Source organism: Haliotis rubra, unplaced genomic scaffold, assembly GCF_003918875.1.
Source record: "Haliotis rubra isolate DU_JTF1 unplaced genomic scaffold, ASM391887v1 Scf24, whole genome shotgun sequence".
NCBI classification, from domain to species: domain Eukaryota; kingdom Metazoa; phylum Mollusca; class Gastropoda; order Lepetellida; family Haliotidae; genus Haliotis; species Haliotis rubra.
This window is the reverse complement of record NW_025766447.1, coordinates 683,622-701,688: the sequence shown is the minus strand read 5'-3', so window position 1 is coordinate 701,688 and position 18,067 is coordinate 683,622. Positions and strand designations below refer to the sequence as shown.

Genomic DNA, 18,067 nt, shown 5'->3' with positions numbered 1-18,067 from the left:
CTTTCGAACGATGCCCGACATCAAACGATTCGCCTCACATGTTATTCATACGAAGCTTCGAAAACGGAGGTATTTTCCGTTGTTATGTCATGTTACCGAGCGGAAAGCCACAGATATCGGGAAATAGGCGACCATACATATTATTTAAGAAATCTTTTTATAATAATTTTCTGATGACGTAAAAATGAAAATATAAAAGAAAAGGCACGGGGCATGTTATGACATGTCACAAATGGAAAAAAATTGCCATAGTTTTTGCTTCTTTCGTGGTTTATCTGGACGTTATAAATGTAAGCTTGCATTTTCATTCAAAATACATTTATTTAAGTTGTAGTTGTATTATTTGAATAATATTATAAAAATAAACTTAATACTTATCAACAGTAGGATTAGATCTTTTAAATGGTGTATGGGATGTAGTAGCAATAACGTTTTACAAGCTTATAATTTCCTTCATAAACATAGGCTTCATCTATGACCTCAGAGTCTCTGGGAACTCGGTGTCATGGCAGTAAATGCCTCTGGTTGACTGGTGTTGAAAGAGTTAACCATGTTAACACTTCCCACTTCCACCCATGGTGGATCAATGACGAATAATTTCCAACACTACAAGCCATCCTAATTATGAACATGTGATATGATATATCTTTGAAAAGATGACAACGGTTATCAAATGTCACACTGACAAATCAGTTGTGATCTGTACTCACTTGAGTCGTGTGGGGACGTCCGTGAAGCTGACATAGAATTCCTTGGCAGGGGGGATCTGGCCCCAGTCCTTGGCATAGTTCTTGAGGGCCCGGCACAGGTATGGATACACCCTGATAGGAAATTCAGATTTAAAGATTGCAGTTGAAAAAACATCAGTATCAAATGTATTACGTACAATCCATCATTTGCATATTCCTAACTTACCACTCTAGTTATGTCAACTTTGCCATTCTCTTGCTGACGTTTCAGGACCCATACAGCAAGTATACTCCTACTATCAATACATAAGACTTGTCACATCATCCCACAGTATTCTACAGCCGATCACTGTTGTGCCAATCTCTGATAACTCTATATCTCAGTTGTCTCGATATAACATCTCGGTCCCGGCAAAATCCTTCATAATTTATCATTATTCAAGATTTAACTCGAAATGGATGTCTCAGTATATCTGATATTTTGATATAATTTCATAGTCCCAACAAGCAAAATTACCCTTTTGACTCGATATTTGCAAAAAAACTTCATATTCACCTACTTTTCATGGGCAAGTATCCCTCTGAACTGAGGTTGTTGTCAAGCGTTTACACACGGTGAGGCATGAATCAAAGGGATGCGGTAGTGTAAACTAATTAGGGCTAATAGAGTTGAAGGTGTCACTTGTTTGTTATTTAATTAGGATTAATTAAGAAGGAATTTATTAGGAAGTACACACTGTTAAGACTAAACACTAATGATAACGGATCATAGTTTCAAATCAAAACATACTGAGAATCCAATGAGGGATTTGTGTAATCACGTGAGTAGCATGTGATTGTTGAGTTGTTTCTAAATGATATGTGATGATATGCCCTGGTCGGATGTCTCGAAGTTCAGTATTTTTTCATGGTCCCATGACAACGGTGGTCAACTGTATATGCCTGCAGCACCATCTCCCTCCTACCTGTAGTACTCCTCCAGAACGGTGGTCGCCAGCTGTTGGTTGTACCGCTCCACATCCTCGAAGTTGACAGTGAGTGTGTTGCGCTCAGGGCGGATCAGTTCTTGTACTTCAGGCAGGTACTTTGCCTCACCATCAACAGCAAACCTAAGAATCACATGAACAAATATCATCATTCGTCAACAGACTGACTTTTTTCTGCAGTGTTGCTAATTAAATCAAGAACTTATGTGAGTGAGTTTAGTTTTATGCCGCTTTTAGCAATTATCCAGCAATATCATGGCCGGGGACACCAGAAATGGGCTTCACACAATGTACCCATGTGGGGAACCGAACCCGGGCCTTTGGCGTGACGAGAGAATGCTTCAATCACTAGGCTACCCCACCGTCCCAGAACTCATGTGATGGAGATCCATCATTATCTTACCTCACACATAAATGTCGCTTTCTGATTGGCTGTGCACTCTTCTATTATTTTCAATGTACCCCGCTTACAAGTGAGTAACATTTCAATGTACCCCGCTGTCAATGGCAACTCATTTGGTACTTCGTGGTAGTAATTCTTTATCTCGAATAACATTGAATCACGTATGATGTACGGACATTACCGATGTTTTGCGAATGCAAATCGATGGAAGGGAGATAACTCTAAATCTGTTTTTCTTGTCAGCAAAATCTAGCGATGGCTACAAAAAGATTTGTACCCGTGCTTCAAACAATTCAAAATTAAATTATGGTGTTCGGTAAGATAAATACGTTGTTCACTGGTCCCTCGGGGCCCATGGGTTAATGTACCCTCGATGTTTGTTTATGTTCCCCTTCGGGCTCAGGGAACATAACCATCGAGGGTACATCAACCCATGCCCCCCTCGTGACCAGTGAACAACTTATAATATAGATGGCGACACATATTTGTTCCAAGTGTCAGTTGTCGGAAATGACACAACACGAGTAGTGAGTATGTTTTACGCCCCTTTCAGCAATATTCCAGCAATATCACAGCAGGGGACACCAGAAATGGGCTTCACACATTGTACCCATGTGGGGAATTGAACCTGAATCTTCCGGGCGACGAGCGAATGCTTTAACCACTAGGCTACCCCACCGCCCCCTGACCTGTATGAAGTTTTGTGCTTCATAAGAAGCCTTACAGCATTTACAGTGTTGTCGAACAGCAAGCAACATACCTAAAGTTTATCACATCAAGCATTACCCACACAATTATGATTCTATTCCATGTTCTATGAACAATACATTTAAGGTTACTAATATTAACACAGTGGTGTTCGTAAAAAGGAGATGTCACTCAATATTCTTTTTCATCAAGAGATCAGCCATGTTCATGCTCGGATCCACATATCTGCCGTCACCACATGCAGCTGTTGAATTCTTCACGCACTTTTCAACTGTTTAAATATTTATTCCATATCTAAATGTATAATTTTTCAGAATATATTAGATGGATGCTCTCAGTTAGTCATGCGTGATCTAAGTAGGCTTTAACATTTCGGTTTCAACAGGTCGTTCCTTCAATGAATTGAAGACTACATGGAGATGCACACGTCCTCCAGACATCAGACACAAATTCTGTGTACAGCTGTAATATCTACCCACAACTTCAATCTCCGACAAATTCTGTGTATAGCTGTAATATCTACCCACAACTTCAATCTCCGACACAATTATGAAGTGCTCAGCTGGCGATGCACACATAATAGATCAAGTCGAGATTGACGACATCAGTAATGTGTCAACATTCGTTAGCAAAACGCGGGTGTTTAGGTATGCAAAACAACTTCAGGTCTTACTCACTCTTCTAAAAAGTCCTGAAATAACTTTTGACATCTCTCTCCAACTTGATCTTTTACTTGGTTAGTCCTAACAACCTGATCAGCGACATCCATGGCTATTTGTCAGTACTTCTTTCAGGCGAGGGATACACAAAGCTTGTTTCCCGCGAAATTTGGTCACATGGTACAAGTTCTCCCGCGGTTGCCGACACAGAGGTCATGCATATATAATATAATGAATATTCAGTAGCTAGTGTCGGCGAACATTGACTTGGATACGCTTGACATTATCATGTTTTAATAAGATTTCAAGTTTGATGTTTTTGTGGGTTTTTTGTTATTTTATTATAGGATACTTATATAGCGCACATATCCAGGCAACTAGTGCTTGCTCAAGGCGCTGATATTTGTGGGTTTTTTTACCATCTTTACTTCCACAGTGAAATATACAGTTGAGCACATGTATGTTGAATAAATTCACATCAGTATACTCATTACACTTTCACAAATCACCATGTACAATGAATATCTTTGAATATGTTTTGCATACTTTATCTCCGTATCTAATAGTGGCAATAGTGATGGGATACAATTACAGTAGATGTGATGATGTGTTATTGTATATTCAGTGTCCCATGGACATATCGGTACCATACATTACGTTTTAAGTGAACGTACGTGTAACAGCTGAAACAAACTCACCAGTATGTGTGTGAATTTTGACCATGTCTCAAGCAATAATGTGTATGACACTCATGATACTGAAAGGGTGAAATATCAAGATATCAATATTTTAGTTTGTAGATATATATTTGTTGGAGATGACTTTCTGAAACTACACCATACAGACAAAGTTCGATTATTCATGATTGGATTTTGATTAGTTAATTAGCTTTGAACTGCAGTTAAACGGATATGAAAACACATGAACATTTATTTTTGTTCATGCGACAAGATGAGTTGTACCTTGTTTTGAAAATAGGTTAAATTTCCTAGAATGTTCATTATCAAGTAATATTCCGTAACATTCATCCCTTGGGGACCTAAGTCTGACAATCTATATAGTTGCTTTTATTCCGGTAAAGGGGCAATCGGCCCATTATACAGGTACATGGTATGATAAGTACAATTGTAACATGAGCGCTGTATATAATACACGTACATTGAAAACATTAGTGTAAATAAGATATCCCTTTGAAAAAGGAATCACGTTTCTAAGCAGCAAGAAATATATATTTTGCCAGATTCTTGCATATGATTCGATTAGTGGAGCAAAATAACAAGACCATTTTCTCGCGAGTTGGGAACATGTGATAATATTGAGGGAAGAGATTGAATCGCAGATCAAGGTAAAATGGGCACGCGAGGCAAAAGTGAAATTCATCCTCGACAACTGGTATAATACAAAAAGGGCAAACACGTTCATTTCGTGGAATTCTATAATATCTGCCCGCTTCTATAATATTAATTTGAAATAATTTTACATCGATAAATCGAACCCAGTTGTGGTATTGAAAATGGTCTTTCATAGCAACAAACAGTTCAAGTGCTTTAATTTCAATCTATAAATTCACGTGTTTCTCAAACAAAGTTTGAATGTATTTGCGCTGGTTGGCCAAACAGATTTTTAATGTAGAATTGGAAAAAGACACATTTTCAGAGCAGACAAAAAGCTAATCGGTCTCGAGACTGAATGTATAATTTGTCTCTCTGTATGCCATCACCAAGGAAATGTCAGCCTAACATACTTGCTTCCTTTTCTGGCAGCTTTATTTTTTACGCCACGACTCGCTGAAATACCTAGTATATTAGTTCCCAAAATTCACAGCCACGTGAATATGGTCTGCAAAAGATCGAAATTGATTGGTTAAAATAACAGACATATTTGCACGAAATGTCTAAAGATGACTTCGGGGAACATTAACTGTCGCTGAACTACCATCCCTTGCGGGCAATCCGACTACGGATCAGCATGCAGTCATGATGTAATGTGTGAATGCACAGGCAGACCGGTCCATGTCGAGTATATTATTACGTCGACGGTTATCAGTGAATATATCTGAGGCCCAAGTGCTCGCATAATCTTATGTAAGTACCTACACACCATGCATACCAACTATTGAAATACCTCACAATGCAGCATCCTTTATTCGGATTGTCTTCGAGAATATATTTGAAGAATGCCTCTTAAGTTAGTTTGAAATTCATAAATAGCTATACCTTCCGATAATATACCGCCTCTTTCTAACTATATTGCCTGAAAATACACAAGGCACTTTATATGCAAGTCATGCAACAGGTTCGCAAGTGAACAATATCCATGATATATATAGTGCCACGTGAATATGCAATTAACACAGTCACGTTTCTGTATAGGGATTTAGTCGTTGTTGCTACGCGACAGATCACTTGTCGTTAATAAGCATTCAGAAAATGGTACTTGCAAACTAAATGCATCCAGATTAGACTTATGAATGTGGAGTGTTATGACCGCCCACTGACTCGGCGCTTATTAGAGCAATCTGACTCCTAATTAATGAATTCATTAATTAAATATTCAAAGGAAGGCTAATGTCCCTATTGACAAACATTACGTCATGCTTTATGACTTATTGTTCATGGGAATGGATTAGCTGGGGACTGAGCCTGTGTACATGTAGAAAACCCCTAATTAAATCAATCTGGAGACGATCGGTCGTTACTCAGGAGAATAACTATTGAACATTTCTCTTATTGATATTTTTCCTGGGTGTTTTTAGTGACAATCATATGCACATCACTTTCTACCACTTTTGTATGTATCACTATAACACCTGGATGCGCCCCTGCATGACTTTCATAAATGCAATATCAAAAGTCATTCTGAAGTCACGAGTTACTGATTAATGCATACATATCATCGGCTATGGACGGAAAAGATAACGACGCATTCTCTATCATTCGGGTCATTCCGGTAGCAGCTCCGGAGAGAAGCGAGCGATGATGAGATTTGCAAAAGTGGAATTCTGTATAGTATGCGCAAATATTGTGACGATAATGTCAAGAAAGTCTTGGCTGAATGTTCATGCTCAGTCTAAGTAAACTTAGCCTCAGTATTATTCGTTACCCTACTATACTCAGACTTTGACCTGTTCTAAAAATAGAAATGGCGGGAAATCAGACAAAGGCCGGTTGAACTAGGATTGCCCGAGGATAAAATTATATGTTGGTGAAGCAACGCACGTGTTTCACAGTAGTCACAGGACCAGTTCGGATATCAGCATCACCTGGGGAATGACGTTCCATGTCAGTGAACACACATTTAAAATATACAGTAACGGGTTACATATAATCATTGTGAATCATATCCCATGTTTCAAATTGATTGGTTAATCAGCATATGTGAACGACACACACACGCACACAAAGAGATCGATCTAGAAATATATTTCATTTATGACTCCTCCAAATCTCTGACTTTCCCTAATGAGTATGAATATTGTGAAGCGCATAGTTTTGTTTAGTTCCAAATGCTGTTATGTGCATCAATTACGTCGTTATTAGGCGTGTTTCGCAGACGTATATATCACCCAGTATAGGCAGCACCATAAGTAACGTTTTACTATAATATCATTGGCGGATCCAGAGGGGGGTTCAGGGGGTTCGAACCCAACAACCCCCCCACCCCCCCCCACCCCGAAAATGACTTAAGGGACCACATTGAAGTTAATGTTTTGCATTGGCGGAGTCGAGAAGGTGTTCAGTAGGTTCGAACCCCCTGAACACCCCTACCCCTTTGAAAATTCCTGGATGCGCCTCTAGATCTACTGTTACTATTACCGTTCTGTTCCTTTCCTTGACAACTCTCTCCTTTCTTAGCCAGTGTCTTCTATATGCTGTTTCACATATATGACTAAGAATGATAATCTGTATATTCAAAGCAAATCCGTTTCTAAACTTTGAGATATAGTATGACTTTAATATGTAAATAGTTTGCCTTACATAATCAAATGCGTGTAAAACCTGGCCTTTCATTTGAAATAAAAATATATCCTTAAGATCGACATCACCGAAATCGGAAAGCATCAGTACCCATTAATTCAGTAGCTAATTTACGTCGACATCAATATAGGATCACTACTGGTACATACATGGACTATATTTTCATTAATGTTTCTTTACTAGTGTATTAGAGAACTTCCCTTTCCAACAAAGTAGTTATCACTGCATTATGTGTTTCACTCTAAACCTTTTCGCTTTATCATAATTATTTTGGAAAATGTTTGAATGTTCCTTAGTGACTCCAACCAAGCATAACAACGAGTTGTACATTTCCAGTAGCTTGACTAACGCTTAGGCTCTGAATATCGATAATATTGACAGCAACAAATAAGTCGATTTAAATTGAAAAGAGCCCCAGTATGATGAGAGATTCACAACTTGAACAGAAAGTGAACCTTGGGAAATCTAGTCCTGCTTTAAGTTGAGCTTTAGCACGGGAGAAAGGGCTGGGCAAAAGGGAAAATAATGCGGTTCAGTGACTGTGACAACCAGCCGAACGTGAATCGCCTTCATATTGAATAGCCAATCACTGCGTGTCTTACTTTCAACCAATTACATCCATCGACTGAGAAGACTGTTCTGGGTTTCTCGAACGTTCTAAATGACGTCACATCCGCAATAATATATAAGCCGCACCACGCCAAAAGCCGGTAGTAACGCAGGGTCATCGAGTTGGAAGCGGTGGACGGAGAAGACATTCGTGCTTCCTTTAAACACTCTCACAGACAAACTTACTCAAGGTATGTAACTAAAAGGTTCTGGTGTTGAAATGTGTTTCTAAATACAAAAGATCTACCGTGGAAGTCTGAATTGCGTTTTTCATTCATGAATACCGGCCCCGAGCCCGACACGTGGTTGTGACTGAAACATGGCGATTTCTCTTTAGGGGATTGAAATATGTGTGTTTAGGTCCGATCTCGATAGTTAAACTTTCAAAGTGTTAAAACTGAAATTGCAATCAGTATCACGGTAGATTGTATTGGTTTTCTATCGTTTTACTTTGAATATGAATGTGAACAGGTGAACACAAAAGATTCCTGATCGATTTTTTTCTTTCTGCTTCCATTTCGTTTCAGACAGGTTAATATTGTAATATACTGGGTTGTAGCGAAATAATACTGAAACCATTTCTTAACTTACAAAAAACACTCCCGTGAACCGATGATTTTGATCGGTAATAATTTCAAACGAAACGTGACGGGGCGTGTTCAACTTGTCACGTGGTCGGGTGTTTCGGCATAATGAGGAGTCGATTGTAGTGTTGAAAATGAATAGCTAATACCCATTTGTTAAATGTGTGCCTCTCGAGAAAGACCCCAAACGCGGAGTAGCTCTTCCAGAGACCAGGAAATTGTTCAAAATTTCAAAATGAAAGTAGGTTCTAGAAGGTTCCCGCTTAGTCTAAGCGGAAGTCTAAAGATAAACGTGACTTGATGTAATCTATTTTCCATTTACTAGGACCATGGCAAAGGCACCAGCTATTGGTATAGATCTGGGGACCACCTACTCATGTGTAGGCGTGTTTCAACACGGAAAGGTAGAAATCATAGCCAATGACCAAGGTAACAGAACAACACCCAGCTATGTTGCCTTCACCGACACAGAACGTCTCATTGGTGATGCTGCAAAGAACCAGGTTGCCATGAACCCAGAGAACACTATCTTCGGTAAGACTTTCCTATTAAAGAACATTTTGTTGTCCGCAACTATACTTTACATTTTTGAGGAAACTCAATTCAGTCAGGATTTATATTTATCTTCAATTATTTTTAAACATTTCTTTATAAGTGATTGTCTTTTTCCAGATGCCAAACGTTTAATTGGTAGAAGATTTGATGAGGCAAATGTTCAATCGGACATGAAGCACTGGCCATTTAATGTGTTGAGTGATGGAGGCAAACCCAAGATCCAAGTAAATTACAAAGATGAACCCAAAACTTTCTACCCTGAAGAGATTTCCTCCATGGTGTTAACAAAGATGAAGGAAACCGCAGAACAGTATCTGGGAAAGGTAATTTTGCCACATACATCCACATCAACTGAAATGAATTTCTGATCCTTAATCCTACCCATATATCCTGATAAGGACAGCGGTTGAGTTTTTACAAAATATGAAATGTTATCTGCCCTCTCAATATATGAAAATGGCAAATTGTGATTTTGGTACTTTTTTTCCAGACTATAACAGATGCTGTTGTAACAGTCCCAGCTTACTTCAACGACTCTCAACGACAGGCCACTAAAGATGCAGGGACAATCTCTGGTCTCAACGTTTTACGTATCATCAATGAACCAACTGCCGCAGCTATTGCATATGGTCTTGACAAGAAGGTGAGTTTTGGCATTGTATTTATGAGCAGTGGTCCACAATAAGTTTTACATGAGTCGCCATCAACATCTTTGTATTACATCAGACCACCTCCATGTTTTACTGGTTAGAGCCTCCGCCCGGAGAGTGGAAGGTTGCGGGTTCGATCCCCAGCCACGTCATACCAAAATAAATAAAAATTGTGTACTTGTTGGTCCATGTCTGGCGCGCGGCATTGATGAGTACAAGGACTGGTCTGTATAATGTGTCTGAGTGGAGCATTCATGCTTCACTGTGGCGTGGTCTCTCAGTGACCTTGCACTATATAACATGCTTAAGTCTGGGCTAGTACAAGCAATCACACATACACTTGCATGCACATTGTCATATGAATGAAATATTCTTAGATACATCGTTAAACCCCATTTCACCTCCCCTCATCTTGTATTACATCAGGTTTTCAACTTCAATTTGAGTCAATACACCGATCCTTGTCTATGAAACTGTTTTGAGATGTAACATGCTCATTGGGTCTGTGATTTGTTACAGGTTGGTGGTGAGCGCAACGTTCTCATCTTTGATCTTGGCGGTGGTACATTTGATGTGTCTATCCTGACAATCGAAGATGGTATTTTTGAGGTGAAATCTACAGCTGGAGACACCCACTTGGGTGGTGAGGACTTCGACAATCGTATGGTGAACCACTTTATCCAGGAGTTCAAAAGGAAACACAAGAAGGATATCTCTGATAACAAGAGGGCTGTGAGACGTCTGAGAACTGCCTGCGAGAGAGCAAAGAGGACACTTTCCTCCAGCACCCAGGCTAGCATCGAGATCGACTCCCTGTTCGAGGGAGTAGATTACTACACCAGCATCACCAGAGCCAGGTATGCAGTTTCCACATGAAACTCGCACTTGTCTAGCATTTCTGTACAGAATAAGTTAAGCATGCTTGGGATTGAATGATCGTATGATTTTGACATTCGTTCATGAATTGAAGATGGTAAGTTTGTATCATAGTCATAAATATTACATTTGTGTTGCAGGTTTGAGGAGCTCAATGCAGATCTTTTCCGTGGCACACTGGAGCCAGTGGAGAAAGCTTTATGCGTGATGCCAAAGCCGACAAGGTCTCCATCCATGACATAGTGCTGGTTGGAGGATCTACACGTATCCCCAAGATCCAGAAACTCCTCCAGGACTTCTTCAACGGCAAGGAGCTATGCAAGAGCATCAACCCTGATGAGGCTGTTGCTTATGGTGCTGCCGTCCAGGCAGCTATCCTCCATGGTGACAAGTCCGAGGAAGTCCAGGACCTGCTACTGCTGGATGTCACTCCACTATCACTTGGTATCGAGACTGCTGGTGGTGTGATGACTGTCCTCATCAAGAGGAACACAACCATCCCCACCAAACAGACCCAGACCTTCACAACATACTCGGACAATCAACCTGGTGTACTGATTCAGGTATGTTACTCAAGACACTATATTAATGCAGACAGTTTGCATGGTATTTTATGAACTTTCAAGAATCATCTAAGGAGCTGACTACCATCCATTTTTACTTACTGCACAACAATCCTCCTTCCAGGTATTTGAGGGTGAGAGAGCCATGACTAAGGACAACAACATCTTGGGCAAGTTCGAGCTGACAGGAATTCCACCAGCACCTAGAGGTGTTCCACAGATTGAAGTAACCTTTGACATTGATGCAAACGGTATCCTCAATGTGTCTGCTGTGGACAAGAGCACCATGAAGGAGAACAAGATCACCATCACAAACGACAAAGGTGTGTGCAAAAAGCAAGCCTTGTTGGGGTATTTTTGATGTATCAAAATCTAGTTTCGGTTTGTTCTTTTTACATTGACATTTAAGCTTCATGAACTGTTCATATAATGTTTTCTAGATAGCTTGTCAGGTTAATATTTTTAAAGTGGACTTATGAAAATTTGAATTTTTCTTCAGGTCGCTTGTCGAAGGAAGAGATTGAGCGTATGGTTAATGAGGCCGAGAACTACAAGGCTGAGGATGAGAAGCAGAAAGATCGTATCCAGGCCAAGAATGGTCTGGAAAGCTATGCTTTCAACATGAAGTCAACTGTAGAGGATGAGAAACTGAAGGACAAGATCAGTGAAGATGATAAGAAGACCATCACTGACAAGTGTAACGATGTTATCAGCTGGTTAGACTCTAACCAACTGGCCGAGAAGGATGAGTTTGAACACAAGCAGAAGGAGTTGGAGGGTGTGTGTAACCCAATCATCACCAAGCTGTACCAGGAAGCTGGAGGTGCTGGCGGTATGCCCAACTTCAACCCAGGTGCTGCTGGCGCTGGCGGAGCAGGAGGAGCTCAGACAGGCGGCAGCTCCGGAGGCCCAACCATCGAGGAGGTTGATTAAACACCTCCAACATCCATTTAATGTGCATGACTAGAGCAACTTACCACCACATGACCTCATTCATCGGACACTGACTATAGAAGTTGTCTAGTCGCTTCTTCATGCACATCTAATGAGAAGGAATGAACCTTCCTTTCAGTTAAGAACAATTTTGGACATTAGACATTCTCAGGTTTCATCAGCATCAGTGAGAAGTTTCATTGTCAATGATCAATTCTGTGAAGACTGAACACATGTATCTATCATCATCATTTACATTTCATTTTTGTCTGTGATCTAAATAAAAGCTAAATTAAATAGTTTGTTTCTTACTTGATCTTGAAGTTAGGGTTCACATAGCATTATTAGAAGTCATCTTAACCTCAGTGTTTGATGGCCAAGCAGTACCAGGATATGACTAATGAGTGAATGAACACTATGGGTTTAATGTTCAAAGTTGTGGATTGCTTTACAGCAACTGTTGGGAGTGGGATCCTGAAGAAGCAAGTCCATCTGTCAATTTCTTGTATGGCTGCAGTAGATGTTAAGACATTTCCTGGTAGCAGTGGGAAGATTTTATCTGAATTTACTTGGTATTGTATCATGGCACTTTGAACACACAGACCATGCTGTTAACACTTTGATGTCTGTTTAGGGATTGTTAAAGAAACGTTTCTTAATCTGTGGCAACAAGTATGACAACTTTAGTTGTCATCGACTCTTTGCAAAGAAAGGGGCCAAATATTCCCTTGAAGACTCAAAACATGACAAGTCCCAACTTGAAATATGTACGAGAAATAACATCCAAATACACATCCTTTGTTGACAGGACAATATCTGATTGGGGAAAAAAAGTGACCTAAATGATGTTGAAATGGTGACATTTGAAAGGAATTGTTACGCAACATTACAGTAATATATCCGCTAGATTAACCTGCTTAAGTCTGGAATAGTACAACAGCCACACATATGCACTTTGTCATATGAGCGAAATATTCTAAAGTGCAACGTTAAACCCCATTTCACCTCACACCTATCAGAAAACATACCCACAAATTCGAAAGAACTTAGACTGGGATTCCAACCTGTGGCCATATACACCAGTAGTTTGTCAGCTTTCAAATAGATATCCTGAATGGCAACTACAGTTGCAAGCTCATGAATTCTGGGAATGAGTGTGTTCCAAGTTGACTCAACTTATGATGTTTGTTGAGGGCAAAGCTCTAATGTCATAGTTAAAAGATACCGAGCCACGGTGAAACATGAATGTCTTGCTCAGACATAGAACACTCCGAGCTCATCAATCCTTGTGTTATCTTGTAAGTGCTGATAGTGGGGAGCATTTTAACCACAGCCATCAAATCAAGCACCTGGCATGTCGTCGGCAAACACCATCTGATGACAAAAACAGGCATGGAAACAAAGACCTTTACTGTGCCCACTATACAACATATGTCGTCTTTCAGTCATTAAATGTTTTGGACTTCTAACATCACTAAGTACATAGCAAGCAAAACTGTCATATTTGGTGTTTTTATGACAAGGGTTGTTTCTATTATTTGGATATGAGCAGGACTTTTTCGATCAAAGTTTGATAAACCCATCCTGTTTCAATCTTTGTAGCCATAGGTGAGGTGAGGTGAAATTGGGTTTAACGTCGTGCTTGAGAATATTTCGCTCATATGACGACGTGCATGGGTGTGTATGTGTATGTGCGGCTGCTTGTACTAGCCCAGACTTAAGCTGGTTTTATAGTGCTAGCCCACTGAGATACCATGCCGCAGTGAAGCATGAATACCCCACTCAGACACATTATACTGACTCCGAGCCGACCAGTCCTTGTTGTACCCATTAATGCCGAGCACCAGGCAGGGACCAACAAGTACCGTATTTTAACGTCTTTTGGTATGACGCGGTCGGGGATCGAACCCGCGACCTTCCGCTCTCCGGGCGGACGCTCTAACCACTACACCACGGAGGCGGTCTTGTAGCCATATATAGTTTGTTATACTTCAGAGGGGAGGTGGGGTAGCCTAGTGGTTAAAGCGTTCGCTCATCACGCCGAAGGCCCCGGGTTCAATTCCCCACATGGGTACAATGTGTGAAGCCCATTTCTGGTGTCCCCAGTCGTGATATTGCTGGAATATTGCTAAAAACGGCGTAAAACCATACTCAGTCAGTCAGTTATACTTCAGAACTGCAAAACATACTCGTGTAGGAAAGAAAAATGTTGGTAATTAGAACACATTAGAACATTATTTCAAAGTTTTCTAAAAATGAAATTTCTCATTTTCAATATTCTAAAGACGACCTTAACCAACCTCCCTCTTTGATACTTGGCAACCATGCAGTGTTCATCTTTTGGGGCATAGTTTCATTTTCCATCAATCTACAACCTGTTTCTTTTCTATGCCTGCTTTTTCTCTGGTATAACAGCATTTTTTACAAACTCCAGATAAACAAGGCTGATGGAGCCGATTTCAGATGTGGCAACCTGTCTTTCATCTTGAGGATTTCTCTTGACATTAGTTGGATTCCTGAAGACTTGACCTGATTTTCAATGTTGGGGATCAGAAAAGTTATTCAGGCAGATTAGTGCTGCTACTGATGAATATAAACCCAACAAGTTTTGACATGACAAGTTACTGAACAGTGAACAGTGATTGGATATGTATAAGTAAATATTTTCATGTGCTCTGTTCACCATATTTCTTATGGTCAAGACAAATGATGGTCTGGGTTAGAATATTGATCTTCAGTAACCCATGCTTGTCGTAAGAGGCGACTAACAGGATCGGTTGGTCAGGTTCGCTGACTTTACATGTCATCGGTTCCCAATTGCGCCGATCGATGCTCATGCTGTTGATCACTGGATTGTCTGGTCCAGACTCGATTATTTACAGACCGCCACCATATAGCTGGAATATTGCTGGCTGCGGCGTAAAACTAAACTCACTCGCTCACTCTTATGGAACATGGTTATAAAATTTGTGTGTTTTTTTATTTAATTGTAGTGCAGATTGGTCAAAACAAAATTGGCAAGTCTGTGTACATTTTAAATTTCAGTTTATTCTTTTTATCCTCTATTCTAATAAACTGCTATATATACTGTAGTGGAGTTAAGAAATATATGTTTGTGTGTTCATCTGTAGCTATATAGCTATATAAGTGAACAATAAAACTGAGGAGGATGTTACATGTGCAATGGCAAGGATGATATGATATGTTGTTATTTTACTTCAATGAGTACATGTTGAAGCTTCAAGAATCCAGTAACAGGTTTCAAGGGCTGTGAGTGAGTGAGTGAGTTTAGTTTTACACCGCACTCAGCAATATTCCAGCTATATGGCGGCGGTCTGTAAATAATCGAGTCTGGACCAGACAATCCAGTGATCAACAGCATGAGCATCGATCTGTGCAATTGGGAACCGATGACATGTGTCAACCAAGTCAGCGAAACTGACCACCCGATCCCGTTAGTCGCCTCTTACGACAAGATAGTCGCTTTTTATGGCAAGCACATGGGTTGCTGAAGACCTATTCTACCCCGGATCTTCACGGGTCTTCAAGGGCTGTAAGGAGTCCAATGGTTCCATGTGTAAGTCTGCTAACTGTCTGGCCACTCAGGCTTCTACACAGACTTTGAATGAGTGAGTTTACATTTACGCCGCTTTTAGCTTATACACCAGAAATAAATGGGCTTCACACACTGTACCCATGTGGGGAATCAAACTCTGGTCTTCAGCTTGACAAGAGAACACTTTAACCACTAGGCTACCCTACTGCCCCCCATAGACTTTGGAAAATAGGAGTCATGGAAAGCAACAGCTATTGTTTTGGGTGATCTTTTCCTAAATTTGTGAGTTGTGAAAATATTTTGTCAATGAATAATTCCATTATTCTAAATATAACAGAGTCTGTTAAAGCATAGCATATTGTTTTGCTGACTGCAGTAAAGTCAGAAAGCTTAAAATTGATTATTGTATTTAGTGGAGTTAATTGATTCAACACGCCGATTTGAATACATATTGTATTAGCTATGACTTTTATGAAAAGTATGAATATTTTAAATTACTCAGTCAAATTAGCAGGAACTGCATGTCATTTGTACATGAAGTATATTAGCCTGAAGAATAACCAAACTGTCAACTAAAATTTCTTCTAGTAAGGAGTATTCCATCCCTTGTCCTATCTTGGTGGCTTTGTATGTTTGTTGTCCTTAACAAGACAACAGTCACAGTGTACCTGTCCACCAGTCCCTGACAAGACAACAGTCACTGTCTACCTGTCCACCAGTCCCTGACAAGACAACAGTCACTGTCTACCAGTCCCTGACAAGACAACAGTCACAGTCTACCTGTCCACCAGTCCCTGACAAGACAACAGTCACAGTCTACCTGTCCACCAGTCCCTGACAAGACAACAGTCACTGTCTACCTGTCCACTAGTCCCTGACGAGACAACAGTCACTGTCTACCAGTCCCTGACAAGACAACAGTCACAGTCTACCTGCCCACCAGTCCCTGACAAGACAACAGTCACTGTCTACCTGTCCACTAGTCCCTGACGAGACAACAGTCACTGTCTACCAGTCCCTGACAAGACAACAGTCACTGTCTTACCTGTCCACTAGTCCCTGACGAGACATGTCACTGTCTACCTGTCCACCAGTCCCTGACAAGACAACAGTCAATGTCTACCTGTCCACCAGTCCCTGACAAGACAACAGTCACTATCTACCTGTCCACCAGTCCCTGACAAGACAACAGTCACAGTCTACCTGTCCACCAGTCCCTGACAAGACAACAGTCACAGTCTACCTGTCCACCAGTCCCTGACAAGACAACAGTCACAGGCTACCTGTCCACCAGTCCCTGACAAGACAACAGTCACAGTCTACCTGTCCACCAGTCCCTGACAAGACAACAGTCACTATCTACCTGTCCACCAGTCCCTGACAAGACAACAGTCACAGTCTACCTGTCCACCAGTCCCTGACAAGACAACAGTCACTATCTACCTGTCCACCAGTCCCTGACAAGACAACAGTCACAGTCTACCTGTCCACCAGTCCCTGACAAGACAACAGTCACAGTCTACCTGTCCACCAGTCCCTGACAAGACAACAGTCACAGGCTACCTGTCCACCAGTCCCTGACAAGACAACAGTCACAGTCTACCTGTCCACCAGTCCCTGACAAGACAACAGTCACAGGCTACCTGTCCACCAGTCCCTGACAAGACAACAGTCACAGTCTACCTGTCCACCAGTCCCTGACAAGACAACAGTCACAGTCTACCTGTCCACCAGTCCCTGACAAGACAACAGTCACAGTCTACCTGTCCACCAGTCCCTGACAAGACAACAGTCACAGTCTACCTGTCCACCAGTCCCTGACAAGACAACAGTCACTATCTACCTGTCCACCAGTCCCTGACAAGACAACAGTCACAATCTACCTGTCCACCAGTCCCTGACAAGACAACAGTCACTGTCTACCTGTCCACTAGTCCCTGACAAGACAACAGTCACTGTCTACCTGTCCACCAGTCCCTGACAAGACAACAGTCACAGTCTACCTGTCCACCAGTCCCTGACAAGACAACAGTCACTGTCTACCTGTCCACTAGTCCCTGACAAGACAACAGTCACAATCTACCTGTCCACCTGTCCCTGACAAGACAACAGTCACAGTCTACCTGTCCACCTGTCCCTGACAAGACAACAGTCACAATCTACCTGTCCACCAGTCCCTGACAAGAAGACAACAGTCACTGATCTACCTGTCCCACTGTCCCTGACAAGAAAACAGTCACAATCTACCTGTCCACCAGTCCCTGACAAGAAAACAGTCACAGTCTACCATGGTGACTGGAAGATGTAATTGGCCACGTT

The 18,067-nt window shown here is 41.0% G+C and overlaps 2 protein-coding genes across 2 annotated transcripts in view; one reads left to right on the top strand and one right to left on the bottom strand.

Moving 5' to 3' along the window:
• Positions 1-3,611, bottom strand: part of LOC124278590 (zygotic DNA replication licensing factor mcm6-like) — a 31,559-nt gene extending 27,948 nt beyond the window's left edge. Inside the window, 2 exon segments of the mRNA XM_046714333.1 lie at positions 1,655-1,798; positions 3,464-3,611. Of these exon segments, the coding sequence (XP_046570289.1) occupies positions 1,655-1,798; positions 3,464-3,555 (236 nt within the window). The 5' untranslated portion in view covers positions 3,556-3,611.
• A 4,469-nt stretch (positions 3,612-8,080) lies between these two features.
• Positions 8,081-12,489, top strand: LOC124278588 (heat shock 70 kDa protein cognate 4-like). The gene is given in 9 exon segments (XM_046714330.1): positions 8,081-8,222; positions 8,941-9,149; positions 9,288-9,493; positions 9,661-9,813; positions 10,340-10,677; positions 10,837-10,897; positions 10,900-11,259; positions 11,384-11,582; positions 11,759-12,489. Coding segments are annotated over 8 exon segments (1,956 nt in total). The 5' UTR covers positions 8,081-8,222; positions 8,941-8,944; the 3' UTR covers positions 12,193-12,489.
• The last annotated feature ends 5,578 nt before the right edge of the window (positions 12,490-18,067 follow it).